General features: G+C 40.3%; 2 protein-coding genes across 9 annotated transcripts; one reads left to right on the top strand and one right to left on the bottom strand.

Annotated features, from left to right (window-relative positions):
- Positions 1-484: 484 nt before the first annotated feature.
- On the bottom strand, positions 485-8496 carry POSH (SH3 domain containing ring finger posh). Of its 3 annotated transcripts, none has more exons than XM_033478357.2 (13): positions 7364-8496; positions 7178-7292; positions 7002-7100; positions 6804-6940; positions 6600-6726; positions 6201-6524; positions 5837-6132; positions 5444-5763; positions 5165-5370; positions 4951-5093; positions 4297-4464; positions 3680-3790; positions 485-3550 (listed from the first exon to the last, which is right to left on the bottom strand). In XM_033478357.2, exons 1-13 carry the CDS (start codon positions 7813-7815, stop codon positions 3367-3369), a joined length of 2682 nt encoding a protein of 893 aa, XP_033334248.2. In that variant the 5' UTR covers positions 7816-8496; the 3' UTR covers positions 485-3366. The 3 variants fall into 3 exon arrangements, with proteins under 3 accessions (XP_033334248.2, XP_033334249.2, XP_033334250.2); XM_033478358.2 differs by having other exon boundaries at positions 4951-5090; positions 7364-8495; XM_033478359.2 differs by lacking the exon at positions 4297-4464 and having other exon boundaries at positions 7364-8495.
- A 1763-nt stretch (positions 8497-10259) lies between these two features.
- On the top strand, positions 10260-15374 carry su(w[a]) (suppressor of white-apricot). 6 transcript variants are annotated; one of them, XM_033478360.2, is made up of 9 exons: positions 10260-10405; positions 10499-10732; positions 11637-11806; positions 11874-12076; positions 12153-12375; positions 12636-12718; positions 12790-12960; positions 13056-14341; positions 14955-15374. In XM_033478360.2, exons 2-9 carry the CDS (start codon positions 10536-10538, stop codon positions 15115-15117), a joined length of 2496 nt encoding a protein of 831 aa, XP_033334251.2. In that variant the 5' UTR covers positions 10260-10405; positions 10499-10535; the 3' UTR covers positions 15118-15374. The 6 variants fall into 6 exon arrangements, with proteins under 6 accessions (XP_033334251.2, XP_076376356.1, XP_076376357.1 ...); XM_076520241.1 differs by having other exon boundaries at positions 10304-10732; positions 14958-15374; XM_076520242.1 differs by having other exon boundaries at positions 10304-10732; positions 14681-15008.
- The last annotated feature ends 1430 nt before the right edge of the window (positions 15375-16804 follow it).

The following is a 16804-nucleotide window of genomic DNA, read 5'->3' as shown; positions in this document are numbered from 1 at the left end:
TCGTTGTTTTAATGTTACGGTGCTACAATGTAATATGTTTATAAATAAATCATCACGCGATATGATTTTGGCATCTATTTAAATATAGAAGTTGTTTATACTTTTTTTATATTATTTTAGGTATTTTAGATATGTGCTATTTTAACAAATTTTGTAGAAACAATGATAGTAATAAAGATATATCCTAGTGTGATAAACTTTTGAATGTAATAGAATTTAATGATAGTACGAATTATCTGCCGTCTGTGCATTTTTTTCCCAGTTGATAACAGTCCACTTGTTCGTAATACTCGTATTGTGGTTTGTATGTATTTTGAAATATAAGGTCGAGCATATGAAACCTGTTTCTCTCGGATATTTGATCCCGATATATTATGCTTTTACCTTTCATCGAAGGAAATTCGACGTGATCGGACTTTGAATTCAATGTCATGCAATATACTTTTAGATATCGTACGTCAGCAAAAAGCATAAGTGATACATATTTCAGGTACAGAAAATTTATTAGCAATGAATCACGTACAGTGTTATAATAGGGGAAAATGAATTCATTTATAACTGTCACATTTTACAATAGCTATTTGTAGAATTTTATTACACCTTTTATTCATTACTTAAACGGTAATTTATGGTAATGTATGCTGGCTATAATATAAAGACGGACTCGATATAATATTATAATTTTATAACAAAGTGAAAAGTACTAAGTAACGCATGAAACTAATGATGATCCTAAAAGGATCCAAGATCCCGTACTGCACTTAATAAAAATTTCTGACTCGATTTTGCGCATCGTTTACATAGTTAGTTACTTAATTAAATTTACGCGTTGCTTATTCATTTCGAAAAGTGTATACGATCATTGTGCCTACAGGTGGTTCAACTATAAGCTCTTCCTTATAGCAAAATTGTATTTCATAGAAAATTGGGAGTAATAATTACAATTTTGCTATTCATTACACTACATCATTTGCAGAGTATGCGTAAAATGTTTATTTTCGCGCCGTCACAACTTATTTACATCACTAATTATTATTTTAGCGGACTTTCAAATGCCAATGATACGTCTTCGTTTAACCTTTTGCAGTCGCATTTATTCTAATTCGAAATTCAAGATAGTTTTTTTCGACTTATAATATTTCCATTTCATATAACTTAATGGACTTTGTGTACATGAGATTGCATTTTGCTATTCATGCTCAGATTCAGTTTGACCAGATTTTATATGTAAATCGATTTGATAATATTAAAATTACTGTGTAACGCGACACAGCAATTTTTAACGGCGTCGTAGAGTCGCCACTCGAGTGCAAAGGGTTAAAATAGAAAAGAATTCACCGAACATCTGTAAGTTTCATTTGTTTTCCAATTACAATATTTACGAATACATAGTTTTATTATTAGTACTGCTTGAAATTGATCTATTATAACGAAGTAATGTTTCCTTTATAAACTACTATTGTTATTAACAATAAATTACCTATACCAATGTTATATAAAACACATACATATAAATATTCTTTTACAAGGTATTTGTTACTGAATATGGAGATACACTTTTGTTCTAGTATCAGAGGAAGAGGAAAAGAAATATAAACATACTTTAAGAGATATTGCTATTAAAATTTAGAATTAGTAAACTGCGAATAGATATTATAAACAAATATTACAAACGAACAAAAGTTACACTCAAATGAGAAGCAAGCTGTACCGACCAAAGACAATTTAGATGATCTTTTAATTGGTGACATAAATATAACATTCTCCTACCTGTCATCCATTTTTCTCTTCCTCTGTATTCTATCCTACATTGTATATGTATACATATTATGAAGATGTATTATAATAGTAAACATCTATAAAACAGTTTATTGCAGTGTCGTGAAACATAATCATATAAATTAAATAAATTACACTATGTATAGAAAGATAATACATGATCAGACTTAGAAACGAAGCTGTCAGATTTGCTATTTATTTATCCGTATCGTTCTATGAACCATAAGCATCGTTTTAAAGTGAACATAATCGTCAGAATAATGATGCTAATCGTGTATCGAGTTACTTACAAATGTTTGTGCATGATCGTAGACGACATACTTAATAGAGAATTAACATAAATTTGCACCTAAATACTGATCGTTATTGGGCCTCTGGAAGCACGTCAATTTATCTTTATCAATTTCATACAGTATCATATGAAACAGCTTGCGCTGTAATTTTCTATCATGCACGAACGAATACATGCATTGTAAGTAAGGAGACGGATATACATATATCCACTTATAATATAGTACAGTTATAAGATTTGTATCTAGAATTAATAAAATACATCGCCCGATCATCTCCTGAATCCTACTAAACTGAAACAAGTCAATGGTTGTGCAGAAGTATAGGCCAGTCTTAGACAATTGCATATTCAATAAAATTGTCACTCCGTGCCCTTTCCATAAATGGAAATTATTACATTTCTTGAGATATGTATTTGTATAAATAGAGAGACGGTACTTCAACAATAAAGACATAACACGTTCTATAAAATTGTCGTATCCTATTGTACACTGAAAGTCGGAAACGTAAAACTTATGTATAGAAGATTGTTTGTCATAACTGACCATACTGGGATAGTAGTGGCATAATAATAAAAGATATTCGAAAACCATATGTTACACATAACTTCAATGATGTATCACAAAATATACCACGTAAATTCTTTAAAAGCAACATTCTAGAAAGAATCAATGAAATAAACTTCAACGAATCCAGTTTGTCGTTCGTACTCCAAACTGGTACTTAAATAACAATCTTTTATGAAAAAAGATTCGAGCAATCGATAAAATTGAATAATGTCATGCATTTAAAGAAAAATTCCCACTATAAATACATATATATACATATAATTAACATCGCAGATCGTTATTGCAAGTTAATTCAATATCGATAAAAATAAAAAAAGAGTATTAATAGTTTTTAAAAAATATTTTTGTTCAAATGGCAGTATCGTAATAGCACAATCTCGGAATCCCTTATTAGTTCTTCCGTTTAATATAAGACCGATGGCAGTAAATATTTTGTATTATTTTAGCACACTTAATATGTATTATCATTCAAAAAAACTATCTTATTTGATAATTGCGACAAAAGATCGCGTGAACGTACTGCGTGTTAATATACAAGTGTATATCCGATACTTTATGCAGTATCAACAATTTCATTGCTTGAAATCATTCACTTACCCTCACACCGACGATCTGATCTACTCCCTAACAAAGTCGAAAATGGACTCGCGGATAGTCGTTTTCGTTTCTCATTCTTTGTGCAGAATTATATACAAGTTTCTAATACAAAATGGCTTTGTGTTGTATCTCAGAAGGCCTCGACGAAACTAGCTGGAAAAAGTCCAATGCGACCCGTTCTCTGCTGGGTACCTTTGTACCAACCATCGTCGCGCTTCTTATGTACATAAATTATGTCTCCAACACGAAGTTCTAATTCGAATTCACTGTTCGGTGGATATGGCACAATACAGCGAAATCTGTACACTCGTTCTCTGCAAACAGGTAACAATTATATTAGAAAAGAAGCATCGAGTACGCTAATATTAAGAAAAAATAGATGAAGGCAAGATTCACGAAGTTAAAAATTTGTTTGAGGAGAGATAAAGTACAGATTATACTACCGTTCTCGAGAAGGTAGTTGTTTTGTTTGTTTCCCAATTCCAGCATCCAAAGAATTGCATTTACGGTGATGATTTCCGATTGTGCACATCATGCCACCGGTTTCACTGGATCTAACAATATTGACGACATAAGAGAAAAATTCGAAGTTTCATGGTTGCTAAAGAGACCATACAATTCTGTGCAATTGTGAAATGAATGCGCGCATAATGAATTAACGAGCAATTGTTCTGATGGAATTTGTGATCATAATAAGGGAAACGATAACAACAAGCAATTGAAAAAACATGGCCAAGTAAAACAGGCGTGGATTCTAGTGCTGAATGCTAACCACATACTAAGCTTTGGAACACAAAAGATCTTCCGTGATATCACGAGCATACTTACCCAAATAATCGCGTGTTTAATTGCAAACGTTAATGCAGACAAACATATGCGTCATACAATTATTATATACACAATTAATTTGCGTTAAACAGAAAACTTGAGATTTCTAGTTCTTTTTTAAACATGTATATACGTATATATATGAGCTGAACAAATATACTTTACTGCGGTTGCTAATAGATTTTGCGACTCTATCTGCCAAAAGAAATATAATTACCAAGCGACGACTAACCTCTGGAGGATCGAGACCGGTAAAGATGGTCTCTCCTTGTACTTAAGTCTTTGTGAAGACGTGACGTGCTCTAGCAGAAAGTCTGGATACAAACGATGACGGTTGTTTGAAGCATTTAATTCCTGTGTGGCTCCCACCTGTAGCAACTGACTTGGGCAAGATCCCGATCTAATTTTAAATACACCCGCCCAACCCCCCCGTGTAGAATTAGACAAATACTTTAAGTCGTGCAGCTCATAGGATGATCAAAATAAAAGAACAAATGAAATGAAAATGTTTAGGCTATTCTGTACACTATGTGACTGACTCACTACTATCCTTCCACTATGTATGTGCGCAAGCATCAAATTCATGCAGTGATTTTTACAAATATGAAGAATGTATGCCTGCACAACACATGGTGATGGTACACAAATACATTGACTTTATGTATGCACGAAAACATAAACGAATTTCAATGACAATACATGCGGATTACTTAAAACAAAAAAATGAGGATGTGTTAGATATGCCATGGAACATGCAGATTATAATTCACTTTTCGTTTCATTGGAAATTTTTATAAAAAAATTAACCACGTTATGTCGAACGCAGTATGTACATTTGCGTGAAGCATAAAATTGTCGCCATATATAAAGAATTGATGAATCTTACCGAACGTGTACCGGATTGATAGAATTACCATCGTCAAACACAGGGTTATCCATTGAATAAGTAGCAGGTGGCGGAGATTTTGATTTTTTAATATATGCAAATCTACGCATTAAAGAGACACACTTATCTTTTTTCTCTTTCTGCTGTAACCAATGCGTTTAGGTGTAAGCTCGTGTCATTTTTCTAGCGATACATCAGAACAAAAAACTATTACCTTCTCAGTACTCTTCGGCGGAACAGCAGCTGCAGCAGCACTGGCAGAAGAGGGCGATGCGACTATGCGCAAAGTACTGTTCGGACTTCTATTCATTTCAGTTATAGTGGAAGAAGTAGTAGCGATAATATTGCTGCTGTTGATGCCCGTGAGAGTGGTACTAGTAGTCACCGATGGCGGCAAGATCATTTGTTTTCCTGGTGAAGCTGAAATACAAAGCAGCATTTTAAATATGCTGACACCACGCATTCAGCGTATAATGTATCCATTATCACGTACAAATATTTGACGACATCACAGCACTGTGACTGCGTCCGAGAGGATTCACCGAAGTTTGTTCAGTTTGTCGAGGAGGGCTTTTTTCCTGATTCTGACTCTGGCCGTGCCAAGACGACGATACCATAGGAGAAGGACTGATTGCTCGCGGTGGCAATTCAGGTGGCAGCAAGGTGCGTGAGTTGTAGAACTGAGGAGCTGATCCTTTACTTTTAGTGTATGTCACAGTAACTCGTGGCTCGGAGCCGTTTTGACCGGTCGACGACGGGACGTTTTGATGCTGTCCTGTGTTCTGCGTGCCCCGACATAGACTACGCTGACACCTGTGAAAATATGTAATCGTTTAAAATCGAAGTACTATAGTCTCCAGTAGAGATACTATTGCAAGTATCGTACTTAGCGGGTGTAACGTAGTTTCCAGGAAACACTCCGCACTTTTGAGTACGGTTCGAGGTACCCTTAAACCATCCATCTTGACAGCGTTCAGTTACCATATAAATACCGCCTTTCCTTAACTCGAGTTCATCGGCCTTCTGTGGTTTGTACGGATACAAAGCTATATAGGCGGCTGGCAAGTGAGTGCTACCAGTGGTTGTGGTAGTGGCTAAACTTTGGGACGTTTGCGCCAGCACAAGGTCGCTGCTACCGCTTCGTCTATGCCGTAGATTGTGTTCCGTGCCACTTACGGTAGTCTGAAAGATAGAAATGTGTGTCAATATAATACACCTATAATGGTTTGGTAAATTATATTCCTACCCACCTGTAATGGAGAAAATGAGTCACTACTGCAGCTGCTGTTACTATTTCCAGCTGCATTGTCCACCGGTGGACTAAGTATTTCAGCGCTGTGTCTATGATGCGGATGGGCCTGATGGCCTGTGTTAACAGCAGTAAAACTGTGACGTTTCACATTGTGTCTGTTCCCAACTGCTGGAGGAGACGTTGCTGGACTACTAGGACTGCTTGGAGCAGTGCTGGAACTACTAGAAGTACTTGAACTATTAGGGGTATTTGGAGAAGTGGTCGAGGAGCTACCTCCTGATGATACATTCGAAACAGCATCAGAAACTGGTAATGTTGTATTCTGTCAACAAATTCATTATAGTTTAATGTACATTTCTTTCATGTCTCAAAGTGAAAGTATCATAAACACAATTACCTGTACAAGTTGCGGCCGCGGCTGACTTGTTGTTTGTATATTACGTGAATGATCGGTAGGTATTAAGGGTGTAGTTTCTTCATTAGTAGGAGTTGGAGGAGCTACTCTCGATGGACCTGGCTGTGCACTGATATATATAAGAAGTAATTAATATTAGAGACATGTGTGAATGTTAAGATTGTTCTATAAATTGATTAAAATTACTTTGCTGAAAGTTTCATTAGAGCCCTTGCCACGCTGTTTAGCTCCACAAAAGCCAGGGGAAAGATACCAATTCTGTCTAACAGTTTTCCTTCTGCCCAATTTTCGTCGACTCTTCTAATCACGCTTATAACTTCACCCTGTTGAAACATATTTTTTACAATGATAAAATCAAATAAAACTACAAACACGTTGCTTTACCTTATTAAATGTAAGGCAGCCATCTTCGTCATCATTGGTCATTCTAAAATCATACAGTGCTTTGCACTGAGGAACATGTGATGTTAGAGGAGTCATTACCTGTAAGACGTAGTTAATAGGTGATAAGATAAGTAGAACAATTCAGTTTATAATACTTCGAAGATACTACAATATACCTGAACATAAGAAAGAGGAAAAACTCCATGACTGCTAGCACTTTCTCCGAAACACCAATTGTTGTCTATCTTCTTACAAAGGATGACTATATCACCCTTTTTGAAGGACAAATCCCTGGAACATGAAGCATCGGATTAAGCAAAAATCTCACAGGAATAAAATAAAGTATTCAAACAGATAATTACCCTGGAACTTTTGAAACATAATCATAGATCGCTCGACCGTAAGCCCGATTATGCAGTTTAGCTGCGGCATTTACGTGTCTGATCGGATCGTTCGTGTATGCGGTAGGAATAAGACTAGCAGTTACAGTAGGAGCTGGAGTGACTTGGTGACCACCGAACAGTCTCTGCGGTCCTGGGTTGCTTTTAGTCATGGATTTGGGTATTTGTTTGGGAGCAGCATTGCGCATCCCTTCCAGGATACGCATCAGGAGCACATTTGGGGGCAGATCGTCGACTTTCGCGTCAACTAATACACGGCACTCGGGACAGCGCAGCTCCCGATGGGTGCTGACAATTTCCTCCAAACATTTTTTGCAGAAAGTGTGTTGACACGGGAGTACCTTGCTCGACGTATCCAGCCGCTCTAGACACACCGAGCACTCCAGCAGATCGTTCAGCATGCACTCGTCCATCCTAACTGACAGGTTTTCGTCTCGCTCTCGACAAATGGTTTCAGTCCGTTCGCTTGCAACCGTTTTCTCGATAAGTGCTTCTTCCTCTTACTTCTCCGATCTTCCCACGCGTCCTGTCTTTGTTGCACCCATAGGCCGCCATACACCTGACGCACTCGCCTCTCTTCGCATAACACGCAACGACGGGACTCAACGGACGGACAGAGTCCACCAATAAGTCCAACCCGAATGCGAACGCGCAGACATGTTACCCGATCCTTTTTTAAACTTTCGAACACCACTCTTCCACCCTTTCATTCACCACGAGCCAAAAACCCTTGTTAGGTGCGTCAGTGTACCCGCTGTCATCCTAGTGTTCGTGTTCCACTGTGCACACACACCACCACACGCACGACCATATCGATCAATCGGACTATCGTCGATTAGAGTCGATTCTAATACAGACTAACAAGTGCTCCACCAATTGTACGCATGTACGTATGTATGTACGTACAATGAATATCGTGTAATCGAAGACGTTGTCATAGAACGGTGGCGATCGGTCTCTAAAGTTAAAGTGCGATTGCGACAATCTTTCGTTGGAAATTTCTTGTATACATATGTAATTATGCTGTACGTTTTATCTAGCTAGGCGCTCTCTTGTAAGCACAGTTCCACTTATGTATCCAAGGAATGCAATGTTATGACGGAATTCGCGACGAATTCGTTTATATTAGCAGCCATCTAGTGGTGTATCGTAAAAGTGCATTTAGAAACTCTAATCGCGAGGACAGCTCGCGTAGTAGCGCTAGCAAGGCGAGCACATAACGTGTAACGTAATTTCAAGATAGAGTTTCGCTCTCTACAATATTAATTGAAATTGTCACCATTTTCCCGCCACGGAGACGTCCTGTTCGTCCGGTGTTAGACCAGTTTCTAATTTTTGAAGTCGCTCTTGTTACCGAATTTTGACGTACGGCAGTGCTTTTGTACCTCAACGAAGACAAGCTCTTATCAATTTATAGTTCAAAGTTTATAAATCGAAATGAAACGTTCTCTTTTCCTCCAGTTTAAACAATCAAAATTACTCACCACAGGTTTGCTTTTCTGAAACGTCATTCGATACATAGTTGGTGAGTCATAATTACCTTCAACAATTCATTAGTACTGCATGAAGGAAAAGTTTTAAAATTTATACTTAGAGTGTTGCAATGCAGTACGTACTGGTACATATACATATACAATGACGTTCTCAAAATCTCATATAAAGACCCGTGCGAAGCTGGCTCAACTTATTATCGAATATTAATAAAACATAGCTAAAAAATTGCTCTTTGATTGTCCATAATTGCTCACTTATGTTTTTCGAGAAATATCCAAAAATCTTTTGGAGACGCCTAGTGACTTTTATGAGAGGCTGGGGACTTTTAAAGATACGTGAAAAAACACTGCTTTTGATTGATATAAATTGATATGCATTTTGCTAAGGCCATATACCTGGCGCAATTCGGAAATAAATAATAATAATAAATGGTTCGATATTTTGGAGCAGACGCTTTACGTTGCCAAATGAATGGCAAACTTGGCGCAATCTTGCAGCAAAACGTTTCGTTTGAAGTACACAAATCGGTAGCACTTATGCGGTAGATGCGGCAGTGCTATAAGATTTGGCCTCGATTTGGCCTGTATTTGGCGTGGACGAGGGGTTGGTACCAAATCCGGCGTGAAATGCAGAGACGAATGGTTCGGTATTTGATATAACAGCGTACAGTCAGAATCATGTCAAATTCAGGACAAATTGCTTGGTGGGTATTGATTCGAGCGTCGCCCTAATGCGCCATTATGGGCGCTGCGACGGTAGTCAGGAGGCGTAACCCTCGTGTCATCGATGTTGCGTGTAGTCTTGTTCCGTTTCATTTAAGCTATCGCATATATTGAGTTAGAGTAATTTTTTGAGTATTTATACCAATTGATATTTGGCTGCCACGAACGGCACTTCATTTTTTAAAAATATATTTATTTATTGAAAATTCATTGTTTACTGATGAAACCGTTGCTCGCGGAAGGACGAACAATTGGTTACATGAAAAGAGTAATTCTTTGGTAGGTCATGCAGCACGTTTTATGCATTATTTCAGGAATTTCATATTAAAATTCTCCAACCTCTCGTGAAAGTCCCTAGTTGCCCCGAGGAAGTTTTCTGGAAATTTCTGAAGAACTACGAAGCAGCAATTAAAAGCAATTACAGATCAACAATGGACAATTAAAGAGCAATTTTTTGAGCTACGTTTCATTAATATTGGTTAATACGGTGAGCCAGCTTCACACGGGTCAAGCAAAGAAACATATTTATGAAAAATCTGCATGCAACCAATAGCGAGAAGATACAGACGACTGCGCCTATGATTACCGTTATTGGTAATAAAGAAATACCCTACTTCCTAAGATGGCGCGTACGTCCTCACCATTTTACTGCGTATCCAATCCGCGCTGGATCTTGTCTCAGTAGTGAATCATCATCAGTCATCAGGCAAGCACTCATCGTGTAGGAAAGGAAATCATATGCGCGTATCTATGTTCGCATACGTATGCTGTGCAGTTCTATAATGTGGTTGGTAGCGGATAGGCGTGTACGAAGCGTGTGAGCCGTTCTATATATACTTTTATATAACCCCGGCTTTGTTGGCTGTTTCTTGTATACAAGGTGAGAGACAGACGTTAAAAGGTTCAGTAGCTGGAAAATGGCGGCATCGAAAACTCAGCGTTGGATGGTTGATTCGGGGATCCTACGTAAAAAGAATGGAGAAGAGGAGCCGCAGGAGCTGTTGGTGTTTGGATACAGCTGCAAATTATTTCGAGATGATGACAAGGCGAAAATGATTGATCAAGGAAAGCATTTGATACCATGGATGGGCGATAACACGTTGAAAATAGACAGGTCCGTTTCTCTAACCTAGACAAACTTTATCATCTAGGATATTTAATTCTTGCATAAAACGCACACCGTACATGTAACCTTTAGAAGATCCGATGTCCGACTAAACTGAGCAAACTGTGCAGCTGTTCGAAAATATAAAAAAAGCACTACCACGAACGGTTTACGTATGGATAAGCAATCTGGAGACTGTTTAAGGTTTCTGCAGGTGTCTTGGCTGTGAACAGGCGGTGTGGATGCGCGGTTACGCGCTCTACACGCCCGTAGAGCAAGTGCTCTCTCGCGACGTTGGTGCTTACGGCTGACCGTCGGCGCAGCAGCAAGGTGAGACACAGCGTAGAGAGACAAACGGCAGCTGACGATTGTAGGTACTACAATCGCTCAGCATGGTATGTATTAGCGTTCTAGATTCGGCCGTATCCGGCATAGGTACTCAACGCGTTTCACGTTAATCATGGTATGGATAGATTTTGTCGATTGCCACTTATGTAAAAAATAATATAATGTACACTAAAATCTCTTGAAAATATATCTTATTATTACGAGAGCGTTAGATAGCGGTAAACATTCTTTGAGATTCAGTACACACAGTCTGTCTGGGTTACACCAAAACTTCATGACGTAGTCATTACAATATCTGCTATTACTGTTTTTAAAAAAACTGTTATTATATCGTTTAGCTGACCTTCCTGTACGCTACGTGCCTGCAATGATTAACACATAGATAAACACGGCAAATGTAATAGTATGTCATAGAGTTTTGTATAACTGTATTCTATTTCAGAGGAATGACTTTGACACAGGGTTTGCTTTGTGATCATAACTTTCAGATGCCGAGATCGACCAAATAAACTCTACAAGACGCCCGTCATTTTCCTCCTTTAATTACGTTATTGTATGTGTATAGATACGATGGACGCGGAGCTCTCGGGGACTTAAGGATATACGAACCACCGCCAGGTGGGTTCGATCAGCGTACTATCCTTACGGAGGAAGAGCTTAAAGTGGAACAGCTATGTGACGAAGAACGGTATCGGTCCCTTTACAACAGTGACATAGATGATTCCGTGTATCATGGTAAGTTGCAGACGCTTACTCTTATAAAAGGATCGGAAAACTCAAACTGATAAAATTACAATTTCAGAGGAGGAAATGAAACGGCTGCATCAAGCATTGGATTCGGAAACCACGTATAGTCAGGTAGCGTATAATTACAACGAGGAAGGGAACGGTTCGAAAAACGCGTGCGAAGATTCCCAAAGTCCAAAACAGTCCGAGGGTTCCCAAGAAGAGGACCAGGCGTTTGTTCCGCCGCCCGACCTGGAAATACCGGACGGTATTCCATTGGTAGGTAGTCGGTCGAATGTTTACAAAAAGAGAAAGGAGAATTTCTACTAACTATAGATGTTACGTTGTTCAACAGCCGGAGACACAGAAACTAAATGCCATCATAACAAAAACAGCATTGTTCATAAGTCGTCAAGGGGGCCAAATGGAAATCTTGATTAAAGCGAAGCAAGCAAACAATCCACAGTTTTCGTTTTTATCGATAGACGGACGCCTGCACCCGTATTACAGATACATACTGGATGCGATCAAGAGCGGAAAGTACAATCCCGAAAAGCAGCCCGAAAAGGAGGAATCAGGTATGCATATTGTTTTTGTTTGAGGCAACATCTTACTAGTAATGTTGTTCACTTTTGATATTATTGAGTTGAAATGATTGAAGCGACTTAAAACAGGATTTGATTACCCACATCTACTTTGAATTCTACTTAGTTTTTCTTGCCGTAAGTACTTCTACGCATATTTGTTAATGTACATCGATCTCTGTGTGATACGTAGGAAGCATTAGAGCGATAGTGCACGGACATGTTCTACTTACTTGTATTCTTTTCAATGATAGAACACGAAGAAGGGTCGTCGGATCAGGATGACGAATCGTATCTGCATCCGAGTCTGGCGCCATCTTTCACCAAAATCGAAGCGGTACGTACGCTTTGGAATTATGATGGAAACAATATCGATTCACAGGAGTTAATAACAATGATCGTTTACAGGCTCCAAGCATTCCTAGTATACAATACAAACCATCCGCTGATTGTGCTTATTCGATGTTGGTGAATAAAATCACGGGGAAACCTCCACCCTCGAAGGTGCCGCAATTGCCTGAAACACCTGTTCAGCCACCGGCTCCTGCTCTCGGATATTATCATCCTATACCTGGACAAGTGAGTTGCATTGTTACTGTGTTAATCAACTACAACGCGGGCAGTACAGCTAATTCAGAAGTGGAAAGATTAATATACATATTTTATTTCTGCAGGGTTATAATCCTTATCCCGCACCAGTACAGTATTCCCATGGTCCCGTGGTGTACGGACCAAATGGACAAGTGCAATCACCTGGTCAGCTAGCCATCGTAAATGTACCTCCGTCTTCCGACATGGTTCTGGCTCACGCGTCGACAATAGAGCCACCTTCGCCGTTGGTTCCTTATGGGTCCACGCCTCAGAAGCAATTGAGCAGACCTTCGTTCATCGTGCCGCCCGCGGACGTTCAGATAGTCATCGACAAAATGGCCAGTTACGTGGCGAAGAACGGTCGAGACTTTGAGGCGATAGTGAAGAACAAGGGTGACCCAAGGTTCAACTTTCTCGAGCTGTCACATCAGTATCACGGCTATTACGCGCACAAGCTGACGATCTACGAAGGTGCCATAAACCCAAAGGTTCTGACGGAAGAGGAGTTACTACAGAAACAGGAGCCGCTCGAGGAGAAGCAGAAGAAGCTGGAGGAGCTGCAGAAGAAGCAACAACGGATGGAGGAGGTGCAGAAGAGGGTGAAGATGATCCAGGCGAAAAAGAAGTGCGACACGAGGACGAAGCAGGTCGCGCCGGGAACCAAGCAGATCACCACGGTATCGTTTTCGATTAAGAAGCCGAAAGACGGCGAGACCGGGGTGATAGAGAAGAGGAACGCCCTCCCGTTGGAGGAGAGTGACGACGAGATGGATAACGAAAACAAGGACGGAAACTCGAAACCCAACTCGCCGCAGAACAGTGAGCAGAATTCTGTGTCCGCTACGGACAAGGATGCCTGGAGGTCGGATAAGAAGTCGAGGACCGAGGAGAAGGAACTGGTGGATCTCACCGACGAGATTCTCGAGGACTGCCAAAAGGAAATCAGGCACAAGCAAGCCGAGGACAGGATCAAAGACAAGCTGGTTGCAGCGGCGAGGGACAAGCTGGCTGCCACATCCAGAGAGAGGCAGCTCCAGTTGGAGAGGAAAAAGAAAGCGGCAGCATTTCTCAGTCAGATACAGTCTTCCGTATTACCAAAAACAACGGGAACAACAATTCAATCGACAAGGAAAGACGACTCCGATGAAGTCCATTCGTTGCCGTCACCCACACCTTCTCCGTCTTGTGAAGACGCGAAGTCATCCGACTCGAGGACCGGCGGTAACTCTTTGATGGACAGACTGAAAAGCGCAGATCTTTCTGGTAAAAGGTCGAGGCCACGGTCAAGGAGTCCTGATGGAAGTCGGAGTCACAGTGACAGACAGAAGTATCACAAGAAGCACAAGAAAAAGAAAAGTACCCACCGAAGGTATTTATTTCACTTCTTGTTTCATTGAAATCCTTTGCAAGCATTTTCTTTATATTGTCGCGTTGGTATCTTCTAAAGTTATATAGTCAAGTTATATATATTATTATAGTATAAATATTAAACTTTGATACCCAATTCAATTCTTTGTGAAAAATATTCTTAACACGTCCGTAGTACACGTTTCGCGTAGAAAAGTTAAAATCGATGCTGTGTACTTCGTTATTCAAAGTTATTCATGCTAGGAGGACTTCCAGCTTTTGTGTAACAATATGTTTGTCTATAATATTATATACCCCACTTTTCGGTAGCAAACATGTTAATATCAAGAAAAATTTTTAGTGCGGCTTAGAAATCTCCGGATGGAGAACACGTGGCATGGTTCTCAGAAAGCAATCGGCTTCGGTTTGATTAGACTTTATGCGTTCTCTGGTCTATCGAAGATTAATACGTCCGTTGTTCCTGTAAGCAGTAATGAGTTTCAGAGACTCGTGACCCACGTGTGAGTCATGTGCTCTGAATCGAGGCTTCCGTAACCCAGATACAGCTCACGTGAAACGTCGACGGGTCGATCCTGTAATATTTTCTCGCTAATTAGTTCCGCTTCCGGTTTCAGCAGCCACGACAGTCCGAGCAGTTCTCGGTCGCATCGGCCCAAGAAGAGCAAGAAGACCTCGTCGAAGCATAGATCCCGATCAAGGACGCCGTCTCGGAGGCACCATCACAGCGCGCGACGAAAGGGAAGCAATTCGTCCTACTCGGACTCGAGCTCGCCTTAATTCGTATTTTCTATAACTTTATACGTGTAAAATTGTGTATATACCCGTACGCGTGCGTACGTACATACCTACGTACATACATAGACATACATAGACAAACAAACAAACACAAACATACGTACATACATACAGTACACACCGCATACACACATACATGCTGGTGGGCAAACCACAGCTATTATCGTTGAGACGATAATTTTAATACAACTTTTGTCCAAGAAACGAAACAGAAGGAAATAAAAAGGATTGAAGAATAAGACCGCGTTCGAGCTTGTATGCAATCGGCTGTTCGTGTATCGCCTTGTGCGACAATAACAATCGAGATCCTTGGTCCACGAGCAATTTCCCAGTTTCCTAGTTTCTATCGGATCAGATCCTCGATCTTCGAAGTAGAAGTTAAAAGTATCAATATAAATATACAGCCGCCTCGGGAAGCGTGTCAACAACTCGATCGAACTGTTGTCGAAAGTTAACGCGAAGAAATGGATGATATGTCGTCGATACGAAACTGTAAACAAGCGAGCAGATATTTGGTAGCTTACAGCATCGGGCGGCCGAGTTCCAGAATAATACGATCATTAGTTTACTTGTTGCAGCACCGTTCGATTAATTTCCATTCCGGTACCGAACGTAATCGCGGATCATCTTTTGCGTCAGAGAAAAACATCGGTCTGTCGAAGGAACATGAAATTCACATGGGGGAGGAAACTATTTGACGCATGGCCGCGTTTGTGCATCGAACGCCGCACAATATCAAAGGTTATCAAATTAAAGTATTCCACGCGCGTAGTGCTTGTTGCACAGTACTTGATCCTACGTAAGCGCCGACTCTCTTGTTTGCAGATGCATCGTGCGCGCTTCGGACAGCGGTCGGAGTGCTCTTTACCATTGGGTCTCTTTTCTCATGCTGCACCTTGCACCTCGTCCTAACGCGCCTCCTCTCTCTCTCTCTCTCTCTCTCTCTCTTTTACTCTCCCTTATTCTCTCTCTCCCTTATGCTCTCTCTCTCTCTCTCTCTCTCTCTCTCTTATGCGCGCTCTCTCTCTCTTTTACTCTCCCTTATTCTCTCTCTCCCTTATGCTCTCTCTCTCTCTCTCTTATTCTCTCTCTTATTCTCTCTCTCTCTCTTTTACTCTCCCTTATTCTCTCTCTTATTCTCTCTCTCTCTCTTTTACTCTCCCTTATTCTCTCTCTCCCTTATTCTCTCTCTCTCTCTCTCTCTCTCTCTCTCTCTTATTCTCCCTCTCTCTCTCTCTCTCTCCTCCGACGTCTAAATAAGTAAGCCAGCAGTTCTTCCTCGGTCTGAAAATAGCACCGATGCTTTATGCATTTAACACCGATCGAATATAAGCTGCCCCGGGAAACCGTATTCCTTTTCGCGCCAAATCAATTGCCGCCTAATTGAGTTTAATAAATCGAGAACACGCCGTCTCAACTACGCAGAAGTGATACGCGCCCTCGTGGCGAACTGCGCGCGTGCCGACACCTGGCCTCGAGAGCATCACCGATTACATTGTAATTGCATAATTGCAGAGCGTCGTTATCTTGTTTTCATACGGTTCAACGATGTCCGAGGGAAAGCGCGCTCCCCGTATCGAATTCTTCAAGGCGAGCACAAGAAGAACGTCGTTTTCTTACCTGATTATATTATACACGATTGCCTCGATTAGGAGAAAGACTTTAACTT

Source organism: Megalopta genalis, chromosome 3, assembly GCF_051020955.1.
Source record: "Megalopta genalis isolate 19385.01 chromosome 3, iyMegGena1_principal, whole genome shotgun sequence".
In the NCBI taxonomy this organism is placed as follows: domain Eukaryota; kingdom Metazoa; phylum Arthropoda; class Insecta; order Hymenoptera; family Halictidae; genus Megalopta; species Megalopta genalis.
This window is presented reverse-complemented; position numbering and strand designations above follow the sequence as displayed.